General features: G+C 26.6%; 3 protein-coding genes, 1 long non-coding RNA gene and 1 other non-coding gene across 8 annotated transcripts; 2 read left to right on the top strand and 3 right to left on the bottom strand.

Moving 5' to 3' along the window:
* Positions 1-421: 421 nt before the first annotated feature.
* LOC132934597 (uncharacterized) lies at positions 422-4,835 on the bottom strand. The gene is made up of 4 exons (XR_009663050.1): positions 4,259-4,835; positions 3,419-3,484; positions 2,138-2,278; positions 422-1,696 (listed from the first exon to the last, which is right to left on the bottom strand). It is a non-coding gene; the product is annotated as an uncharacterized LOC132934597 (long non-coding RNA).
* Positions 4,836-6,010: 1,175 nt separating this feature from the next.
* On the bottom strand, positions 6,011-6,134 carry LOC132937660 (U5 spliceosomal RNA). The gene has a single exon (XR_009663762.1). It is a non-coding gene; the product is annotated as a U5 spliceosomal RNA (small nuclear RNA).
* A 3,809-nt stretch (positions 6,135-9,943) lies between these two features.
* Positions 9,944-13,212, top strand: LOC132934177 (uncharacterized). Its single transcript, XM_061000455.1, has 2 exons — positions 9,944-10,236; positions 10,337-13,212. Exon 2 carries the CDS (start codon positions 10,468-10,470, stop codon positions 11,170-11,172), a length of 705 nt encoding a protein of 234 aa, XP_060856438.1. The 5' UTR covers positions 9,944-10,236; positions 10,337-10,467; the 3' UTR covers positions 11,173-13,212.
* A 141-nt stretch (positions 13,213-13,353) lies between these two features.
* On the top strand, positions 13,354-17,148 carry LOC132934178 (transmembrane emp24 domain-containing protein bai-like). Its single transcript, XM_061000456.1, has 6 exons — positions 13,354-13,414; positions 13,914-14,077; positions 14,636-14,756; positions 15,424-15,494; positions 16,325-16,451; positions 16,519-17,148. Exons 1-6 carry the CDS (start codon positions 13,369-13,371, stop codon positions 16,638-16,640), a joined length of 651 nt encoding a protein of 216 aa, XP_060856439.1. The 5' UTR covers positions 13,354-13,368; the 3' UTR covers positions 16,641-17,148.
* Positions 17,149-17,397: 249 nt separating this feature from the next.
* On the bottom strand, positions 17,398-22,944 carry LOC132934176 (E3 ubiquitin-protein ligase RMND5A-like). 4 transcript variants are annotated; one of them, XM_061000453.1, is made up of 13 exons: positions 22,787-22,944; positions 22,545-22,629; positions 22,361-22,438; positions 22,059-22,218; positions 21,185-21,315; positions 20,990-21,127; positions 20,722-20,859; positions 20,093-20,269; positions 19,859-19,991; positions 19,637-19,802; positions 18,475-18,577; positions 18,239-18,393; positions 17,398-18,170 (listed from the first exon to the last, which is right to left on the bottom strand). In XM_061000453.1, the coding sequence occupies exons 4-13, from the start codon at positions 22,207-22,209 to the stop codon at positions 18,107-18,109; spliced, it is 1,356 nt and encodes a 451-aa protein (XP_060856436.1). In that variant the 5' UTR covers positions 22,210-22,218; positions 22,361-22,438; positions 22,545-22,629; positions 22,787-22,944; the 3' UTR covers positions 17,398-18,106. The 4 variants fall into 4 exon arrangements, with proteins under 4 accessions (XP_060856436.1, XP_060856437.1, XP_060856434.1 ...); XM_061000454.1 differs by having other exon boundaries at positions 22,696-22,913; XM_061000451.1 differs by having other exon boundaries at positions 22,361-22,629.
* Between the last annotated feature and the right edge of the window lie 360 nt (positions 22,945-23,304).

Here is a 23,304-nt window from a genome sequence, read left to right on the forward strand (position 1 = left end):
AACCAAAATATCTAAAAAAATATAAACTCATTTACACAATTTGAACTGTAACATACTAACGCGTTATGCTATGTAAATTGAATTTTTTTTACTTGGAAATAATTCTAATGAAATCTTAACGTTACTATCCAACACCGCACATTTGACACTTCAACAGTACCTATACGGCTATAACAAAAAAATTATAAATTCACAATTATCACAGTAAGACCACATAACAATAAGACTGATACAAATTAATTAACTAAGTAATACTCGGATAGTCGGATGCTCCTAGTAGATTGTTTTACACAAATACAAAAACAAGAATATTAATTTGCCATTTAAAATGTACAATACATAATTATTGTCATCTGGGATGTTTTTTACAGTATTTAAGGGCAGAGATAAACACAAATATATTTAATAAAATAACAATAAATTTGATTAAAACAAAGTATTTTTATTGACAGAAAACAACTTGATTTTAAATTAATATAAATAAACCTCCTCTAAAAAAATATAAGGTTTATTTATTACAGTCCTAGAATTTCTTATTATTTTAAACTATAACAATATCATTTAATTGGAAAATAATACAAATAAGAAATTTATGACAGTTTTAATAATAAAAAAAGTTTAGGTAGCTTATAAATTATTATAAAAACATTAAACAAGACAAACCAATTAACAAGATTTTACATAAAACAACTAGAAAACTCTGATAAGGAAACTCGATAAAAAGTTGAAAGACTCGCATCAAAGTTATAAATTATAATAAATAAACAAAAAAACAACATTTAAACATAGAAACACAAATTATAATTATTTAATTAATATCAAGACAAATTTCAAATAAAAGTTGAAATGTTTAATAACTAAAACTAAATCAAGATAAAATTATTTATCAAGCAGGTAAGTACTTTTTTTTTCTATCAAATAGTTTTGAATAAGTGTATTAATTGTTTTCGTTTACCGATCATGGTGTATATATAACGTGTGTGCACATTCTAAATTTAATGAAGAAAATCAACTAATGACAGACTATTGAAATCCAAGAATGATGTAGTCCTAAGCTTTTTTTTTTTATATTTTTCTATTAATTAAATAAGCTTTGTCAAAATATTGATATTAATTTTAATTTACTTATAAGCTCTGATATCCATATTACGCATGGTCAATAAGACATGTGTTTAATTTCTAACAATTTTCTCGCTTTTCTTCATTAAAAATGTAATGTGTTTAATTGTTGTAATTACAATAATTGTATCATTGAATTTTCAAAAATAGATATATGTAAATATATGAATACATTTATTCCATTCTTTTATGAAATCAAGAAGAAAGTTGATAGAACAAAGAGAAGTACTTTTTTCTATAAATTATAAATGTGAATTTTGATTTGAAATTTTCCATTTATTGTCTATTTATAATGTGTGCTTTTATTGTTTACATTAATCTAATAAAATTGTTCACCACTATGACTTTAAATACCTACAAGTATGTTTCGACTCTCTGACGTTTTTCTCTACTGAAGTTATCTACTTATCGTACATCTAAATGCCTATTATATGTTTCTATCAAACTCTATACATGTTGTGAACTCTAACCTAAATCTGTATTATACTTTTTTCATTTTAATGATTTTCTTTATCTTCCGCATTTGTTATGAGTGTAAATACTTTTGTAATACTCATGAGTCACGGTCAAACAATACCTATAAATAAAAAACATTGATAAATAATTAAGACTTAAGAAAACATATTAAACAAAAATAAATCAAAATCTAACACTATCAAAATGTAAGTTTTTTTACAAATGGTTAAAGAATGTGATGCATTAACTGTGTTACTGACTTATCTTTTTAAATAATTTATTAATTTAACTTTGATTTTTTTCTAATTCAGTTTTTTTTAAATATATAGGTAGAACACCTATCAATGATATGAATAATAAATAAATATACATAAATACGATAAATTAATGACACCTTGTTTTAGGACCTGTATCTTTATTAATATCTGGATAATCTTTGTAAATTAAATTGTTATTATTGAATTTTTCATTGGTGATTTTATTTTTATTAATCAATTTATTGTTTCAGATAATTTAAACAAGGTAGGTACTTATTTGTTTTTAAAAAATAAAATTAACTTACTTATTTTTATTCTGGTAGATATTCTTCAAGCCATAATTTAATTGTTTCTGATTCAAATATACAAGTATCCATGTTTATTGTAGCTAGACTTGAAAAGTAATGGCACATAGAAGGTTGTTTATCAATTCACTCACCCGGCACCTGAAACAAATAATGACATTTATTTTAATTAAGAATATAAATAATAAAAACATCAATGATTAATGTTGTTTAAAATACCGTAATAACTAGGGTTTTGAACTTAAAGCACATAAAAACACAATAGTAAAAATGCTAATAAACACTATAATTCATTAAATATGCATTAAAAAAATATAATATTAATTACATTTTTTATATATGCATTAATTATTTATTGCACCATTTATTACTAATAATTAGGCATGAGAATATAAAAATAATTATACGTATTTTTTATGATTGTTAAATTTTATGCCTAATTTATATTTAAATCATTTTAGTTTGTGGTACTTGTTACAAGTTTTAAGATGTCTGTTAATTGTAACTGGTAAGTTAGTTAACTTGCTAATTAATTAATGAAAGTATTATTATTTAAAATATTTGTATTATCATGATAATTTAGTATTTAGAATCAATGATATTGCATTCATCACTAGCCAAATAAATATATTTATTATAGCAGGTTTTTGTGCTAACAATTAGGGTCTAGATACTTTTTATTCAATTAAAACCAAATTCATTATTGATCTGTTGACTGTAAATGTGTAATTATTGATGTTGTGTATGGACGTATTGTATTATAGTTTTAACAAAGTAGAACAAAACAAATTATTAAATAAATGGACAGTCAATGAGTAAATCAAATAAACCTAATAAACATTTCACAAATCACAATAAGTTAGACACATAAACACCAATAATAATTTATTAATTTTGACATCCATTCATGTAAATGAAAAATGTAAGAATTATATTTATACCTTTAGTATAATATAGATTGACAGTTAGTAGTTAATTTAAACAATCTTAAGCCAACACACTTGCTTTCGTACAAAGATAATTTATTTACCATTAAAAAAACAATTATCCATAGATCTAAAACCTTTTAAATGTCATAATTTAACATAGTCAATTTATGATGCCCTTAAATTTTCAAAAAATTTACTTTTAACCGCCAAGTAAATAGTCAATAGTGACAAGCAGACTAGTTTATTTCATCAATGCAATGTTTTTACCGAATTGAAATTTTAAGTGCTTAAGCTGACAATATTATTATGTAGTCTTAACACATTCTTTATACGACAAAAAAAAATAATCTACCTTGCAGTGATTTTTCAGCTCATGGTATCTTTGTGGTAATAGCAAAACAGCAATGTTCAGCTTATCCTGCAATAAAAAAAAAACATTTTTCAAAGTAAATGAAATTGTGTTTGGTTATATGTTATGCATAGGCGAGCGCAGACTTTTTTCGCAGGGTATGCCGCTATTTTTTAAACATACCTGGCTCAATACAAAAAATAACTCCCCAAAAACTCTTAATAGGTACAAATAACTTGCCATAATATAATAAGAAAAGAAATTAACACACATTTTATTTAGCGTATTTATTGGTTTTAGATATTTTCATTTGAAAAGTTTGTACTGTGATTTCATTCCAATAAAGTAACAGTATAGAAACCTACAGGCATTTGATCATAATATAATAATAATATAATAATGACAAAAATGATAATCTAATTAATCAAAATTCTTTTATTTTTGATAGTTGTAAGTAGACAAAGTAGTATGAAAATAAGCAATACCACAGTGGCCTGAATGTTCTGGTGACAAAACCCGCATTTCTCACGGCAATGGTGGATTTTGATTTCAACTATATTATCATGATTCATGAGTTAGCAATCTATTTTATTATTCGTAGGTACCTGTGGTGATTATGAAAATATAATTATGAAATCTAATTAATATTTGATTTCGTCTCGACTCCCAGTATTTTATTATAAGAAAATGATATAAAAAAATAATCAAAGTATTTAAATTCTTGAACTAAGATACTATGAACTATCTTAGTTCATGATTCTAATTTATAATCAAAACATTTACAACTAAAAACTATATGGATATGATAACTCTGTAGGGGATACCATGATACTATGTACTTACACGCTGTTAAAAACATTGTCGATATTCTAGTGCAATATCAAGTAGGTAAACTTGTCACAAACTGAGGTAAAAATATTTCCAATTCCGCGGCTTTGATTCAATTGAACGGCTGAAACACGATCGACCAGTTCTCGGGAAGCTATGAATTCGACACAAAAATGGTGGAAATTTCATAGTTCTCTTAAAGTGACTAGATTTAATTTCAACTCAGAATGGCAGTCACTGTCAATTGCCAAATTAATTAAACAGATAAGTAGATAGCTTAAATAATGACTTGAAAAAAAATTAATTTCGCAGTCTGACGAGATGAAACCCGAAAATGGAAATGTTAAAAGTGAACGCTGTCCACAATTATTTTCCATAAACTTGGTTTGAACTAACTCAATGAACTCTGTATTTACAGACCTACTCCACTCCATGACTTGTACACAATTAATACAAATATTATTTAAAAAATAAAAATTCAATCTAAGGGTATAAGGACTTAGGACACTAGATAAAATAATATACCTAATAGGTAGTTTTTACTTATTAGTTAATTTTGAAGCTTATAAAAAAAAAAAAAACGTTCTCAAACACAAACTACTGATGAGTGATAAGTAAGCAGATGATATTTTATGATGATAATAAATAATAATAATGATAAGATATCTAGGTCCGCCGGACCCACGGAGATACTATTACTATACTATAGAATATAGATCATGACAAATTATAATAAATTATAATTATAATTTGTCATGCTTTAGATCTATTAACCGTGCGCCGGACCCGGTCTTTTGAGTTTTGTTGTTAGTGGCAGTGGCGGATCTAGAATTTTGTTTAAGGGGAGGGGGGGCATTGTATTTTTCCAAGTCTTACCACACAAATCTTTAAAATCGACCAAGTTAATTAACCTATAGATGCTAAGGGCCCCTTTGCCCCCCTCTTAAATCCACCACTGGTTAGTGGAGGTACAAGAGATTTGATCCGATGGACTAGATCTGCCGGATTTTTCAATTAGAAGGTATGAAGGATTGAATCCTTAGAACACCATCACGATAGGACTTTTTAAAAGATTTAACGTTATGTCGACATGTCGATATGATGGAATTCTACAGTAGGTACAACCTATACTTCCTGAAAAATTATGGTGGAAAGTATGAATGTATGATTACCTACGCACGCGCCTCTATAAACTATAATGATCAATTTATTAAATGTACACAACGTACTGTTTGGATAAATATGTATATTATATATCAATATAGTATATAGATCATAAAAACTATTATATTATATCTCCCGCGACTACATGCGATAGTACAAGACTAAAATATGCTAAAAAGTGGAGAGCAACATTTCGTCATCGCCATCGAAATAGTTGTATATATTATAATTTGCTATATTGTTCACATTAAGGTTAAAACAGGCAACTATAAATAATAATCAGAATTCAGCGGGCACGATAATAAATATTGTATTGTGATGATACAATTTTGTTAAAAAAATGGTCCGTCGATTTATATAACAATTCGTACAACTTGGTCTAATAATATTATAGTATTATTTTGGTATAGCCTGAAATGTTGTCGGATTACTAGATTTACCTATTAGTAGTTTACACGCTAAGCGTGACTGTAACACATAGATCAATGAATATACTGGTACACATATTATATTTAATCTATGCGTAACACGACTTAGGCAATCGCAAACTATCGTTTAAACAGCAACTTAATTGGTTTAAATACAAGTGATGTATTAGAAAGAAGCCCGACCAGAAGATCAGGCAATTGGAAAAATTAAATTTCTAGACTCCTTTGAGTGCTCCCCTCCACGGAAATCTTTAGTAAAAGGCGAAAGATTTTTTCGATTTGAAAGGGAACCGGAGTTGCCGTTTGGTCGGTGTTCGGTTCCCTATATACAATCGGCGCGGTCACGACGCCATGCAGCGGGCTGGTGTTCACGCAACACCGTTATCCCGGTTAGCAAGTCGTGATAGGGTCTGTGCGCGTGCAGTACGCGTGCGGTGCAAACTTTTGACTTCTGTGCGTCTGGGAAAACTTATGGTCACAGCGCGAACGAAATGCCGGGCTACCCGGGTTCTAACCGCGTTAGCCAACGAGTATGCTCGCGAACGCTATCTATTGACTGTTTTTCGAAACACCAGAGCTTGAACGAATTTCTGATCTACGTCGCCGGATAGCCGAACCATTATTATAAGGTAAAACATAAAAAGCATCACGAAATAATCAAATTGGTCCGTTGTTTATTGTTCTCCGACGGTTGTGGCACGATCGGAACGCGTTCAAACAATAGATCCAGTTGTCTCATAGATAATGAGTGTTTGTTTTTGAAAATAATTCTCATTTTGACTAATTTTCGAAACAATCAGCGTATATTATTACTACTATATTATCATATCTCTCTCTTTAGTCCATGTACCACACCGTTCTTTGTAATCCACTAATCCACACGAAAACAATAATTTATACCAGATTTGCGTATAGTGCACGGTCCGTAGAATCGAGTTATTCCGGAATTCCAAGATTGGTGGGTCACAATTTTATATATCGGCAACCGCCGGCCTTAACACGGTTCGACTAAATCGTGTTCAACCACAAAAAATATACGCCCGCTGTTTACCAGGTAATCCTGGTGGTGAATATCTTAATCAACTCGTAGTCCACAATGTGATATTAATATTTTACATGACGAAAGATGAACTGTACAGTACTACAGTATGCATGCAGATTTAAATTCAGTATGAGCACCGATATTACAATGATCCCTATCACATATTACATTACTTTTTTTGATTTAATGTTTTATAATATATTTAAATCAGTTTCAAAAGTAACTATCTTTGTATTTTGTTCAGTTTCAATATATACTACCTCAGGCTTGACACATTTTAATATTATTATTTATTGCATGTAATCTAATGATTACCTATTTTAAATTATTTTATGTAAAAGTTTGAAGATAGTCTGTAAGATAAGTCTTCGCTCAGATTATAAAATTATATGGTAGTAGGGATATACAATTTTGAATACACATTCATGGTTCATCCACCCACTCAGAATATAAACAGTAAAAGCAAACAAATTATAAAAATATGTAATAATAATATTTTTTTAATTACATCCAAACAACCAAAATTGTTAGATGAATAATCTTTAGCATTGAGTACCTATATAATATTATTGTACAATATAATATACTCAATGTCGTTAGTTTAGACATTTTTATTTCAATATCAAATTTCGTTAAGTAGGTACCTAGTATCTGCCTATGTAGTATGTATTGTCAATCGTTTTTAATATCAGTAAGAAAATATTGTAAGGTTGGGTAGACGTAGTCGATTTATGTTAATTATTGATCCCAGCTGGTTTCGAATCATGAACTAAGATACTAACTAAGATAGTACGATCTTAGTTCATGTTTCGAATACGTACAAAATCCGTGTGAATATAAAAACCATAGACATACAAATTTATATTATGTCTATGATAAAAACATCGATGTTCCAAAAAAATGTACCTATAGATTGTGTCAAATAGAAACGGTGACATCCCGGCCTCAAGAGCGCACCACATGTACATTATGTCAGCTTCGTGTCGTGATGATACGTAATATATTTTTTTTATGTCTGCATGTGTTATAAATTTAAATTATCTACACTCCACATAACAGTATATCATTCAGAATGATTCGAAATACCTACGTTATGGGTACACAGTAGACAGTACACTGTAGTAGTATAGTAGTATTATACTAGTATAGTATTGTACAGTCGGACATTTGATTTCACTATAAAATACATTTAAGTAGTAAGTAGGTTAAATAAAAACAATACAATTTACACCGAGCTTACGTCTCTATTATAGGTTAAGACCGGATTTATATGTTTTTACATATCGTTACTGGATCTATGCAGTCTTATGAGAGCAAAAAATGTGGACTATTCGTTCGATTAGAAAAAGTTTTTTTTTCATATTTGAGAATATTTCATGGGTTAGAGAATATTTAACCCATTTAGCATATTTTGGAATATTTCGTAAATTGTGAGAAAAAATTTGTATTTATTTTGATCTATTACCTATAGGTAATATTTTCTAATCTTATTTGTAATAAATAATAATGCATAACATAATAGTACAATACTATAATAATATAATATAGTGTAGTCTTCACGTTTGCTATTTATCGACTTTCGTCATGAGTGCAGATGTATTTCCAAATGTTCATAAAATGTTACGTGTAATGTCAGTTTTGCCTGTAACTACAACGACTAATGAAAGGTCATTTTCAACATTACGTCGGCTGAAAACTGTTTTCGAAAAAATCGATTTTGGTTTTTGGTGCACCTCCTAAACAAATGACCGTGGGTACATGACATTTTGACTCAATGTTTATATTAGCATTTTCTATACACCATAACATTTTCCAAATATTTTGACTTATTTTGAGCTGTTTACGGACATTTTCAGTTTCCAATTTTTTGTTTTTTTTTTTTATAAATATTAATAACATTTTAGTTATTGTTTAAAAAAGCTTGAACATTTAATAGAAGGCTCCTAGGTTATTGTTTCAAAAGCAGACGAAAAAGATTAAAAATCCATAGTTACAATTTTTTTTATAATCATATAAAGTTCAAATATTGTCAAAATACATAAAAATGACAAAAATTTGCAAATTATTTTGAGTTAGAAATTCATAAGAAATTTTCTTTTTAAATCTAAGATTTAAATATGTTATATAATTGTTGGATTTAAAAATTTCCATTTAAAATTTTTATATTATTAAAAACACGTATTTGACTAAATTTTGTTCACTCAAATAATAGCATAAACGTATGAAAATGTCTACATAGGGAATTTTCAGTTATAAAAAGTTATTTTACTTTATATTAAACCACTAGTTATATTTTATGATAAAGTATGAAAAGGTCACTGTGATCTCTACATAGGGAATTTCCATTAATAAAAATGGTCGTATAAATATGTACATTTGTAATGAAGGTAATTTTAATTATATTTAAATTGTATATAATATCCAAAAAAAATTATTATAATGTACATATTAATATACTTCTATTGACCTAGTAGTAGTAGTAGGTGTACAGTAAAACCTCCTTAAATAGTCCTAAATAATTTATATCCCGTATATTTTAGTCTCCCTAAAAAGGATTACAACGGAAATATCAGTTGGTGCCGAGCGATTCCGTTATAAGGTTTTACTGTATATATGTTACATTACTTTATATGTAAATTTTAAACCTAATGGGTAATGGGTAAAAATAAAAAAAAACTTAACCAATCATCATAGCCAGTGGTGTATAATGATAATAATCGATAATGTATAACGTGGTTAATATTATAAAATTACAACAAAATAACTAAAATGTAGTTTTCTCCAAACAATTGTAAATTGTTCTTTTTTTCCGGGATTCTAAAATATGACATTGCAAAGCCAAGCTGTACTTGGGTAACCACGGATTCTTAGATATTATAATATGATATAATATATATTATATTATTATTTATTATGATTTATAAGTAATATATATCTTAGTCCGTGGTCCGGGCCGTAAACATACGATTATTTTAAAAACGATTTGAGGTAACCACCGAGGTGGACTGATAACACGTTGTAGATATTATCAATCCACAATGGTTACCACAAAATATTTAGTGATAATAATTTTTTACAATATTATTTTGTATTTTATATTTCTGTGATTTACTATAATATAATAATTCATAATTAATTTTGTAAATTTACACACTTATTTGTGGTAGGTGTTTAACATCTTGCCTAGTCTATCGATTTTTGACACGGGATGCCAATAAAATTTAATACTAATAAACTTACAATATTATTAATTGATAGTGTAGATTTTTTACCTTATGACGCCTATAAAACATATTTAGTATACCATTTTTAGTCGCCGACACGAATAATAATTGTTATTGCACTTGAAAATTATTTAGGTATGCTTTTTACAAGATTAAAACAAATTGTTATTGCAGTTTGTTTTGTATACTTGTGTTTCATAATACCTATACTAATACAAATTAAATTCTGTTCTAGGATTTCATCGATGTTATTCAACTGGACCTTTTGACACATACAAGTTCCAGAATTAATTGAAATTGGACTCAAAAAGATCATTGAAAAGTTTCCGTTGGTAAATTCAAATATATTGTTAATTTGTTTTTACGATGTCTTATGCAAATGCTCTATCAAAAACTTTGACAAAAACACCCATAGAGTTTAAAAATTTACCAGATGAGAAAATATTGTTTGTTATGGATTCGTATGCATTGTCTAAAACTGACATTGATTTCAGTCCTACCAATATAGATCCAATGTCTAGTGTGGCAATAATTCGAAGGGCATACAGATTTTTTGCATTACAAAAGAATCGGTTCCAAAATAACTCGTTTGGTATTTGTTTATTAACTCCACACTCATTTAATCTAGTTATGGATTTTACAACAAATATTAATGTTGTAATCGAAAAATTATCATCTATATTGGCTCAAAATGATAAACCTGAAGAAGTTGCTGCATATGATTTCGGCCCTTTGTTAAAATATATTGGTAAACTAAGGAATCTTCACAAGGATTGTATATTTAGAGTTATCATGACTTATAACAGAGATGACTGTTTACCGATTATTGAACCACTAGACAAAAAGACATTTAATATTTTCTGTTCACCAACATTTTATTTTGATACTGTTTATGTATGTGAAAATAATATTGAAACAGATGAGATGGCTCAAAATATTTATGGTAAGCTGGCTCTATTGTGTAGTACTTGGTCTCAAAAAGTGTGCGTTCAACGTAAGCCAATGGCAATTATAAATGGAATTACATCACTGTTGCCTCATCCCTATACAAGAGAGCTTACCACAAAATGAAAATTGTTTTATTATTAAAAATATTTAGTTTAAACTTGTATAATATAAGTAAGTGAACCAAGCCTGATTATTGAGTATAAAATGTATTTTTTAATTCCTTATATATTTTTTTATCTTTATGTACTTATTATTGTTACCTAATAAAATTGTTGTGAAGATTCCTCAAATGGATTTTTAATACTAAAATAAATAAACAAACTTTTTATGTAATAATCAATTTACAGATACATCATTATTTAATGTTAATAATTATTTTAAACATTTTTAAAATAAATATATTAATTTCAAATTATTTGTGCTAAACGGAAACAAGCCATTAATAATGTTATATTTGATCGCTATAAATGTTCTTTATACTAGTAAAATACTATAAATCAAATCAAAAACTTATTGAAATATAAACTTGTATATGAAATTTTGTTTTCATTTCATTCCATTTGTCATGGTTATTGAGAAGAGATAATTGTAAAAAAAACAATACAAGGTCAATAAATTGTTAGTTATAACTTTTTATTGTTAGTAATAATTGTAATTTATTTATTTTTGAAACCATTAAAGGTTAGTATCAAAAATAGTGATAGCTACTGCTTCAATCTATAGTAACCTGTTGAAAATGTTACAAGGGCCCATCGCCCATTTACGATGATTTGTGAAATAAACTTATGATAACATTCATTGTTGCATGATTATCATTCAACATCTTTCATAGTCAATGAATATTAAACTCGTTTTATTTTTTTGTTAGTTGCAAAAATTTTGCAGTCTTGTCATCTTGAATTTATAAATGATCTGTATAGTGTATGAGCTTTTATGAACTAATCTGTTGCAATTTTATAATATATTAAATAAATTGTAATAGATTTTTATTTGTTTATTTGGCATTGCATTTTAAATCTGTTAATTAAGGACCGGGTACTAGAAAAATACTGATTCATGATCATTATTGTAGTGTACGATAAGTATTTTAAACTAAACTAGTGTATGGATAATTCTTAATACCGACCTATGACTATATTATGGAGTATTTTTTAATTTGTATTGAATCAATAAAACATTTTAACATTTTGTACAATGAAATTAATAGGTAAGTAAGATAATAGTTATGGTTAGTTGTTAACATATTTACTAGTAGCAAAACACTGTAAAAATATGGCATCAGTCAACTGTGTTTAGAATGGTAAGCTACACGTTTTAAATTGTTATTTGGTTGATAGACATTATACAGAGTGTATCTTATGTCATTGTACGCAAGGTTTTTTAACGATTATAGATTATATGGAATTTCAAAAAAACATGCAATTTTTTTATAACAATTTCAATTTTTGTACCAAAAGCAAAACCAACTTTATTTTTTCAAATGGTAATCACTATATTTTTTAATGGATTCTGGTAAAGATTTTTTTTTTCTGAAAATGTTGATACTCAAATCATTAATTTTGGTTAGCTAGTTTCTTAACTATGGTCCTCTAAACTTGAGTAATACTTTTAATTGAAATAATTGGTATAGGTTTAATTTACAAAAACTAAATATTTTTTTCTTATAACTATCTTTTATACACTTAATTTAATTTAATTGGTAATCTAATAACATGCTCATAAAAAAAAAAACTTGTTGTCAAACATAGTTCATTATAATCATCAAAATCGGCAAAATCAGTATTATTATTGTAATTATTTATTATTATAATCGTAATTAATTAATTACTTTACATTTTTTTCTTCACAGCTACTTTTATACTAAAGTATAAATTTGTATTCTTTATTAGGTGGCTAAGGTAATGGTAGTTGACATTAATACGTCTCATGTATGGGGGTTAAAAAAAATGTGTAATGAAAAAAATGCAATGCTTCGTAGTGGTATAAACTTGAAATTTGAACAAATTTAATTGTGTAGAACTAAAATATTGGCTTACATCAATATTTCTGTGCTCGTGTTATAACAACTCGTACGTGAAATGTCTTTTTACAATTAACAATATTATATTAAGTTACGACAGCCGGACAGCTACATCATGAACGCATTTTTCATGGTGACACAGCTTTTAAATTCTTAATTTTTCTTTAGGGACTGTTCCGCGGACTGTCCTATGGTTGTAGACAGTGCGCCCCGAGTCCCGACAACCAGATAAGTAGATAACACGAAAAACGTATCTAATAGGTTTCATTCGCATGTTTTAATTTATTGTCCACAACTTCATGGTAGTCATATACTCATATTATCGTTGCCGCTCATGGATAGAATGTAATAATATAATGTTGCCGCTGCGGTAATATTTATCTTATCAATATACACGTTATACAAAATTACAAAATGTATTAATTTTTTTTAAATACATTTATTTTTTCATAATATTATATTATTGTAATCACATCTATCTGTGGTATAAATGGTATAATGCTATGCTTGTATTGAGTATTTAAGTTTTATTATACATTATATTATGCCAATAAACAAATAATTTAAGTTGGTTTATTGCATATTCTATTATATGTCTGCGGTGTTTGCTTAATGTCTATGTATTTATAAATGGCGGATTAGCTTTCAACGATTCGTACTGGAATTCATATTCGATTTCTCGTCTAGTTTTTAGTGCCGGAAGTGCTAGGATTAAAAACCGATTTTCCCAGTTCTATGATTGTTTGACAACTCGTATATTATTACATAAATTATTATCGTTCACGCTTTTGTATAATTTGTATTACGTATTTCAACAATTAATTTGTTACAATGAACTTTATAGTACATTTGACGATTTCTTTATCTATACTCTCAATCGGGAACTGTATAAGATGGAATATGCAACCCAACAGTCGAAAATGTCTCAGAGAAGAACTCAGGGAAAATGTATTGGTAAAGGGTGAATATGAAGTAACTCAGGTTGACAATCAGCAAGTAGATTATGTTGTAAGTATATTTAAATAATCAACTAGGTACCTACCTTATTGATTTGAGTTGTTTTATTTAAATTTCTAATCAATATACATAAATATAATATATTAACATATTTCGGTAGCAAACAATTTCAATTTAACTAAATTACTTTAATTAATTAATTTAAATGTGTAGTACAAAAAACATTGACTTGTTTAAATTGAATGACTCTATTACCTACCTATAGTTATTAGGTACTTTTTTAATAACTAATTAGGTATAATCCAATCGTTTAGGTAGCTCAATTTACACATTAATACCAACTAATATTTATTAATTATCACCCTAATTGTCTCAATCATAGTAAAATTCTTAAAAAGAAAATAGTAATTTCTTTAATTTCTGTATACAAATAATATATATTAATTTATAAGTACCTAAGTTTTAATTCTAAATATTATAAAGTTATACATTTGTTGCAAGCCAAACTTACATAGGTACTCCTATTCCCTCTGAGATTTATTAATGTAAATATGTATTATTATTAAATGTTTGATAAATAAAATAGATACATATTTATATTATTCATAGGTTAAAGATTCAAATAATCATATATTGTCACAGAAAGAAGATATAAGTTCTGGGAAGTTTACTTTTAGTGTAGAAAATTATGATATATTTGAAATATGTTTTTCTTCAAAAGTTTCAAATAGTAAGTATGAACAAAATAAAATATTTAAATGATAGAATTAAATGAATTAAAATAATTTTTTTTGTTTTATATTTTTTAGATGAATGTAAGTTATAACTTGTAACTCAATCGATGGATAAAAACAATGGTTTATACAAGAACCTACACTCAACATTTTATGCTGTATAAAAATACAGTTACTTAAGAGGATGACAGCGCACTATTTTTTTCTCTCTGGCCCACGCACAACATAGACAAAACGCATTAATGCTGAATCATTTTTTCTATGTTTTTAAGATATTTTAGAGTAAAATCACCCATTACAAAAAAGATAGAAAATAATATTTTTGAGAAAATGTCATATCGATTTTATATTTTATTGTTATTTGACTTTCAAAATAAACAAAAAATTGTTGTACATTTAAATTGTTTTGAGAAAATATTTAGACAAAACAATATTTCATTTCCTCAAAAATATTATTCTCTATCTTTTTTGTAATAGATGATTTTACTCTAAAATAACTTAAAAACATAGAAAAAATTATTCTGCGTAAATGCGTTTTGTCTATGTTGCTCGTGGGCCCGAGAGAGAAAACAAATAGTGCGCTGACATCCTCTTAACAAATGCAATGATGTTATTTTATCAGATAAATTGTAAATTCCTAATAGTTAGTTCTATAATTTACAGATCATCAAGGTGCTATACAAGAGGTTTTTGTAGATATAAAAACAGGAGTAGAAGCTAAAAGTTATGAAGGAGTAAGTTTTTTGTTATATAATATAACTAGCTGTATTACCCGACTCCAACCAAGTTAAAATTTATATATTTATCTATCGTTTGAGTTTTCCGGATGATGATGTTCTTTCCTTTAGTCACACCTGTCAGAATTGTTGCCTCTGTGTTACTTGAGAGTGAATTTATATTGTCTCGTTACATAGTTTTGGTGGATTTAGGTTGAAATTGGTTATATTTATTTTAAGTTTCCATGACAGTTATTTAATAATTATATAAAACTACAGAAAATTATTTTCAATCATTAAAACTACAAATTAAGATATCTTAGTTCACGATAATAATACTATTTTATATCTTTCAACCAATTGCAATCATATATATATATATATATATATATATATTTTTTTTTTTTAACATTTATTAGATTATATACAATCTGTAATATAATATTTACAATGAGCATATGTGCTGAATTTATTTACATGGCTTTTGAATGCGGTAGGTGAGTAGCTACCCCGCAGTAACACTCGACCGATATATATATATATATATATATGTATAAACGAATAAAATACAAAAAATACATGTGTAAGTCAACACTTGGTTGAATTCTAGGATGAAAATATTCTAAGACACGTCTGAGCCTGAAGTATATGCATGAAAAATTGAACGCCTTTTGGTCAAAAACTGTTGATTTGCATTAGGAACAACAGATCTGCTTTTGATTATAGATATATATTATTATTTAATACTTTTGTGTAACTTTATAAAATTTCTTAGTTTTTAACAATTTCTTAATTATTTTGCTAGTATAATGTATATGGTTGTCTTTATTAATTAACTGTGATGATAGATTGCTGAAGCTTTTAAATTGAAACCTCTCGAGATGGATCTAAAGCGACTGGAAGACTTTTCTGAAGCCATTGTACTAGAATTCAAAGATATGAAAAAGCGTGCTGATGAAATGCGCAATACAAATGGTATTTAGTTATTAATACGTACATAATATGAGATGTATTTTTAAATTTATAAATTTATTTATTTCAGAATCTACAAACAAGAGAGTTCTCTATTTTAGTTTGTTCAGTATGATTTGTGTTATTGTGTTAGCAACTTGGCAAGTCTTTTACTTGAGGCGTTACTTCAAAGCAAAAAAATTAATCGAATAAGATTTGAAGACATCAGAAGAATAAAAAATAATAATACATTTGACTGTCATAAATAATAATGTTTGCACATGAGTGCCAATTTTAAATACATTTATCATGTAATTCATTAAAAGTAGTTTTACCATATATTGTAAATATTGATTTCAGGATTTTTGAATCCATTCGTAGTTCTGTCCAAATGTCATTAGTTTAATATATCTTGACTTTTGTGGTTTTTAAAAAAAATATTATACTAACAGTATCCGATGAAACTATTGATTGGCTTATGCCATAAATAACTAATACCAAAATTGGATAAAACTATGGAATGGACCTGACTACCAAAGTATAACATTAATGAGATAAAACCTAAATATTTAAGTATCATCACATTGTTATTTCTAGTCTTTTTCTATAATATTGAAGTAAATCGACTGTTTTTAATGTAATTGTTTAAAATACTATTATGTTAATAATATATTTTCAATTATATTCACTATTATGATAATAAAATATTCATTGATACACATATTTTGTTAACAAACTTGTATTACTCTGGTGTCTAAACAATATTTATGTTTTAATTGTTTTTAATACATTAAATTAATCTGAAAATATTGAGATAGAATTATGATAATAGTATAAAAAATAGTATTTGATATGATTTCCAAGATTCCAGAAATATAATTTTATTTTAACTTTCACCCTCACTGGTTTATATTTAAATGATAAACTATTAGTTACTTATGTAACACGAAACATACAAAATAAATAATAATTAAAGAATAAAAATAATTCACTTATTATATTGTAATACGATGGTTGAATTTTAAATATGTAAAGAAATTTCCAACAAATATTTTAACATGACTTAAACACGCAGAGTGCCTCGGTTGACAATTATGACATTGCCCCCATGACTGCGTCGACAAGTTATATAGGTATCTTTACGGCTTTTATAATTTACTTGGATACAAGGCAACGCTTTCATATCTGTTCGTGGTTATTCATTGGTTTATTTTAGCATTGCCTGGGAGCCGGATGTCAACACATTTTCGGGCCAATTTGACGCTGCTAAAAGGGCAATGCATGTCAGTTACTACAAGGCGCTCAACATGTTTATTTTATAGGAACAAAAATATTATTTTTAGGGATATTATAATTTAAAAAATGTTAGCGCCTATATTAAATTATACAATATAAAGAGATATAAAATGAACTTAATTAACTTTAAGCGCACATAGTATAAGTATAATATTATCAGAAAGTTATGTCGTCTATTTATTTTTATAAAAACGAATTGCATATGTTATACAATTATCATAATTAAACTTTTCAATAATATGTAATGCTATTTTTTCTGTTCAGTAATATTCAAAATTAAATAATTATTAAGTTGAAAAGTATATCCTTCAGTTTTAATCCATACATTTATAGCGATAATTATAAGTAAATAATTTTAATCGAATGATTGGTGGTAAATATGCTTAAAAACATATGTGTTTAGCTTCTGATGAACTTTGTTCCATTGGGCAATATGGACACTTTAATCTAAAAACAATAATTTAAATAATTATTACATATGCTAAAAGATATATGTTTAAAGAAATTTATCTTACTTGGTTGAGGTTCCTAATTTCTGTAAAGCATCTTTGGATATAATATGGCCACAAATAAGTCTCATAGGAGGATTGGTATCTGAACTTTGTTGTCTGAGAATTGGACATGCAAACATTGAATGATATCTATGCTCCGAGTCTAAATCAATTTCAATCTAAATAACAAGGCAAATATTTATTATTACCATATAAAAATTTTATTAAATAACTTATTACGTATAAATAAATTTACTTACAGGCAACTCATCTTTTCCTTTCCAAATATCGTTTACTTTCCTCTGTGTCATTACATGTTTGATATTTAAAAGTGCAGGGAGAGCTGCACAACCAGCATTAACACTTAAAAATTTAAATAATTATTAGTGATTAGTTTTTTTTATATATTATACCTATATTTGTTTGCTGATACATTTTTATTATAGTATAAATATAAAATCTTATCTAATAATTTTATCTTTTAATAATCTATATTAGTATATTTATATTAGCACTTTTTTGCTGAACCAATTACTCTGCCTAGATATATAATAGGAGACAAATATATATATGATATCATTGGAAAGGTACTGCACAAAAAAAATGTGTACGTATGGACATACGCCCCACTTAATTAAGGTTTTTTCAATGTTTTTTTTATTATTGGAAGCTTTAATAGTCCACATTTTTTGTTGGCACACCTACTTTGTTTCAATAGTTTTAATATAATATTCTTTATATAGATTATAATCAACAAAAATATATTTAAACTGAGAACCCCGTTTCACAATTAAGTCGTAAATAATTGTACATTATCGACCACAAACTTTATCTTCCTGGAGTTCAAGAGTTAATTATATCGATCAAATATTAAAACTGACTATTCTATGAGAGGCAAAACTAGATAATTTTATTAGAACAGGCCAAATGATAAATATAAAGATATATTACTTTATGAAAATGCAATTTAGAAATTCATCAGAAAAGTTGAAATGTCAATGGCTAAAAAAAAATGTAAGTTAATATAATTATACTAAGGTAATATTTAAGATATATGTATAACAAATTACTTCATTAAAAAAAATATTTACGTAAATACATACTTAGTATGGTAGTTAAATATAACACAACTTAATCAATGCAAATTATTTCTAAAAAATATTGTAAATTTAAATTTAGTTACTAAATAAAATCTTTATTATTTCAATTATACCATTAAATATGTTTAGTTATTGAATACAAACATTTAACACTTTTATTATTCAAACTCGATAATCAAACAGATGCTTTTGCAGTGTACAAGAGCCTTTCTAAGGTTACTTTTATATGATACAGGGTATAACATATCATTTGGACGTAAAGCCACAATTCTAAATTATTGTTCTAGATAATACAATTACTTAATTTAAATATCTATAGTACCTGACATTCAGTAAGCTATCAAAACTTAATCCAAGTAAAGTACAAGCATCCCTTGTAAATAATTCAATAACTTCGTCCCACATATTTTCTTGAACCATTTCTGAGTATGGTGATTTATTGATTCCTTGTGGAATAAATAACAGCATACCCATCATAGTTTGAATTTCTATAGAAAAAAAAATTAATATATTTTTTTCTTGTAAAATAGGTTTAATTTAATACCTTTTTCATATTTGTCAACAAATTGACTAAAATTAGCTCGGGCATATGCAACAGCTTCAGTTTGATGTTCTACACCTTTTTGAATAATTGATAAAAACGCAAGCTGGTGAAGCTTAAACTCAAGAGCAGAACTCTATAACAATAAAACCAAGTATATTAAAATTAAATTATTACCTTTTTCAAAGTTTAAATTTTTTATAATTGATTTAATTATTATTTTATTTCTTTACAAACCTTATAAAATTGTTGTAATATTTTCTTTGCCAATTCCATTCTTTTAATTTTCTTTGTCTTTGGCCTTGGTTTCATTATACCACCAGAAAATTTGGTTCTTTTTGCATGATATGGAATACGAATAGGCAAATTTGAAGCCGATGAAATCCTTTTAACCAATGGGTATGGAGGATACATCTAAAATGAAACGAAAAAAAATTGTTTATATTATTATATTTAAGTCAATATTAAATTAAAGCATTGTAGAAAGGTTATTATACAGGTTGTTCTATGTAATATACTTTTATTTGTTTCTAAGACTTCCAAATATTGAATAGCAAGTAGATGAATACAAATATTTCCTTAGTTTACTGAACAATTAACAATAATGAAAAAAATAGTATCAACTCCCAAGTAAAAAAAAGGCATTTCAACATATATTTTTTGTTAAATTTCTTAAAAATATTTTAATCTATTACCTACATTATGTTAGAAAATTTAATTTAATAAAAGAATTATCACAATTTACAATTAATGCATATAAGTATGATATTACATTTATGGTACCCATTTTTTCAAACCTAAGTTATACATTTAAACCAATATTTAATTAACATTATATTTATTTAATTATATTATTGTATATTTACCTGAGTATCTAACACTGCCCGATTTTCTTTTGCCCATTCTAAAGCTGGGTAAATATTTTTGTTAATTAATGACTCTTTGATGTGTTTCAACTTAGCAAATGGTTCTCTTATGCTAGGTTCCATCACTATTCCAGATTCCTATAAGAAATAAATAAAATTGTTATTTGTTAATATTAAATGTGAAGTAATACTTTTTGTTATACAATAAAGAATTTATTCTTTAATTTGCAAAAAAAAGATACCTAATTATGATTTAAAATTAACTAACCATTACAAGTTCATCAGCAATATCCAAGTTGCCTTGTCTATAAAAATGTTGACAGATGATATAGTTAAGTAATGTGACATTTTTGGGCTCATCAAATATATCCTCTTTACAAGTTGCGTCAAAATCTGATACAAAATTCTGTAAATAAAATTAATATTAATTGAATATTAATCTAAATTGAATTAAATATCATACTCTGTCAATTGCTTTTCCCACTTTTGATACAGTACTATGTAGTTCTCGGTGTTCAATGGCTAATTGTTGTGTTTTTTCTTTTGATTTATAAATTAAATTTGATATATCATTAATTGATGACTCTTTATTTTCTGAAAAAGAAATAAGATTAAAAATACATTATAACAGCATTTATTGTTAAGCAGGTAATGTGGTTCGTTAAACACAATGATAAGTTTGTCAAGGATTTTTCTTTTGAATGTAATTGTTTGAGATTTATTTTTTATTTAATTTACCCATCTAATGATAATACAATTTATTGATGGATGATGTTCATATTTTTTAAGTATATTCAAATGTTAATTTGTTTGTTATACAAAATAACTTTAAATTTAAAAATGATAAATCAATATCGCACAACTTTTTTTATTCATAGTACTTTTATGAAATAGTTATATTTTATTTATTTTAGTTACGAATATATAATACATTGTATTTAGTTACAAATATAAAATATATTGTATTTAGTTACAAATTCAATATAATAATAATTCAGTAAAATGTTCATATGTGCTTAGTACAAAAATATGTATTAATAGGTACATTACTTATAAATAATTATCTATTCTGTCGACATTGTAGATGAATAGATAATTATACTGATTTAGAAAATTAAATTTAAAAAATATCTAACTCCTTAAAATAAAATATATTCTATCATGAATATAGAATATGATATATTGATATATGAATATTTTCATATTATATTGAATGTACACAACATTTATGCTGATAAAAATAATGTAAAAACTAGTCTGAGCATTTTATACACTACATTTGTATATTTTATCTGACATTACTAATTGTAAAAAACTACTGATGGTTAAAATCTTACCGTCTTTAATTGCATTATTTTTCCAATCATTTTGTATTACTTCCAGGCTATCAATCAATTGCTGCAATACAACATTATAGCTTTTACTCATGTCTTTAAACCTTGACAATACTTTGTCGACCTCACGATCAACGGCTAAGCACGCATCCATTTCTAGAACCTTTAATTATTAATGCACTTAATATGTAAAAATTATAAAATCAATAAAAATATCGGTTTTTAATATTTTAATGTATAGGCGCAGGCTTAAAATTATATTTTGTTGAATTTAGTATAAAAGTTACATAATTACAAATAGGTACCTTGATTCTGAATACCACTGCCCGAATATGAATATTGTTTTAACAGCAATATACACTTTTGCAGAGCGAGACAATCATCTGCTGAAGTGTTAAAACAGATAAAACGAGAAAATGTTCATTAACTATTATGTTTCGAGATATTTGATGATTGCATTTACAATGTTCGACGCGAAATAAAACGTACATAAACGAAGATCTCTACTGAAATATTCAACCGTTTTCCTTTCTTCTATTCGGAAGTTAAAAAATAATATTATCTGTTCGACGCTCTGAATAAACAAAATACAATAGAATAGTACAATACTATTTATCTAATTAATAATAATTTTAAGCACATTAAATCTAAAGCAATAATTGGCAGACGACAGTCGTCAATCCCGCCGGCGCCCGTCCGTACAGCGTTCAGCAGAACAAAATGTATTATACCCGTTAGGCGATAATTGTTATGGTTTTCAATGTTTTCATCAATATTTCCATGGCTTCATGGACAAGCAGGCCAACGATAGAGTACGATTACTACGATTGTACGAATCCATGGCTGAATACCAATGCCATTGTTATTTGTTCGATGCTGTTATCTATGGTGGCACGCATAATTTAGCATATTATTATACAGAGTGCGGCAAAAAGATTTCACTTGATATTTGATAAGGTTGTCGTTTGGGCTCGGGACGTCCTCGGGTGGAGGAGGCATAGTTGAAATAACACGTAATAGCATTGATTATAAATAATATTAAATATTTTATAATAAATGGTAATAGTGTAATACATAATATTATATATAATAATATATTATAGTCAATGATAATATTAATTATTTATAATAATAATAATAATATGTAAATAATATTATTATTATTTTAATCATGGGTGTAGCCGTGGAGGTACATTAGTAGTAATTTATTACACAATAACTTCCATTAGAAGTCTGTGATTTATAATTT

The sequence above is a fragment of the Metopolophium dirhodum genome, chromosome 1 (assembly GCF_019925205.1).
Source record: "Metopolophium dirhodum isolate CAU chromosome 1, ASM1992520v1, whole genome shotgun sequence".
Lineage (NCBI taxonomy): Eukaryota > Metazoa > Arthropoda > Insecta > Hemiptera > Aphididae > Metopolophium > Metopolophium dirhodum.

Bases quoted from the DNA above. Each gene is read 5' to 3' on its own strand.
- LOC132934177 (XM_061000455.1), top strand. From the start codon at position 10,468: ATGTCTTATGCAAATGCTCTATCAAAAACTTTGACAAAAACACCCATA.
- LOC132934178 (XM_061000456.1), top strand. From the start codon at position 13,369: ATGGTAGTCATATACTCATATTATCGTTGCCGCTCATGGATAGAAT. The intron at 13,415-13,913 runs GTAATAATATAA...TGAACTTTATAG, and splicing joins TTGCCGCTCATGGATAGAAT to TACATTTGACGATTTCTTTA. The intron at 15,495-16,324 runs GTAAGTTTTTTG...CTGTGATGATAG, and splicing joins AAGCTAAAAGTTATGAAGGA to ATTGCTGAAGCTTTTAAATT.
- LOC132934176 (XM_061000453.1), bottom strand. From the start codon at position 22,209: ATGGATGCGTGCTTAGCCGTTGATCGTGAGGTCGACAAAGTATTGTCA. The intron at 19,803-19,858 runs GTATTAAATTAA...TTTTTTCTATAG, and splicing joins TGTTGACAAATATGAAAAAG to AAATTCAAACTATGATGGGT. The intron at 18,578-19,636 runs GTACTATAGATA...TAAATTTTTAAG, and splicing joins GATAGCTTACTGAATGTCAG to TGTTAATGCTGGTTGTGCAG.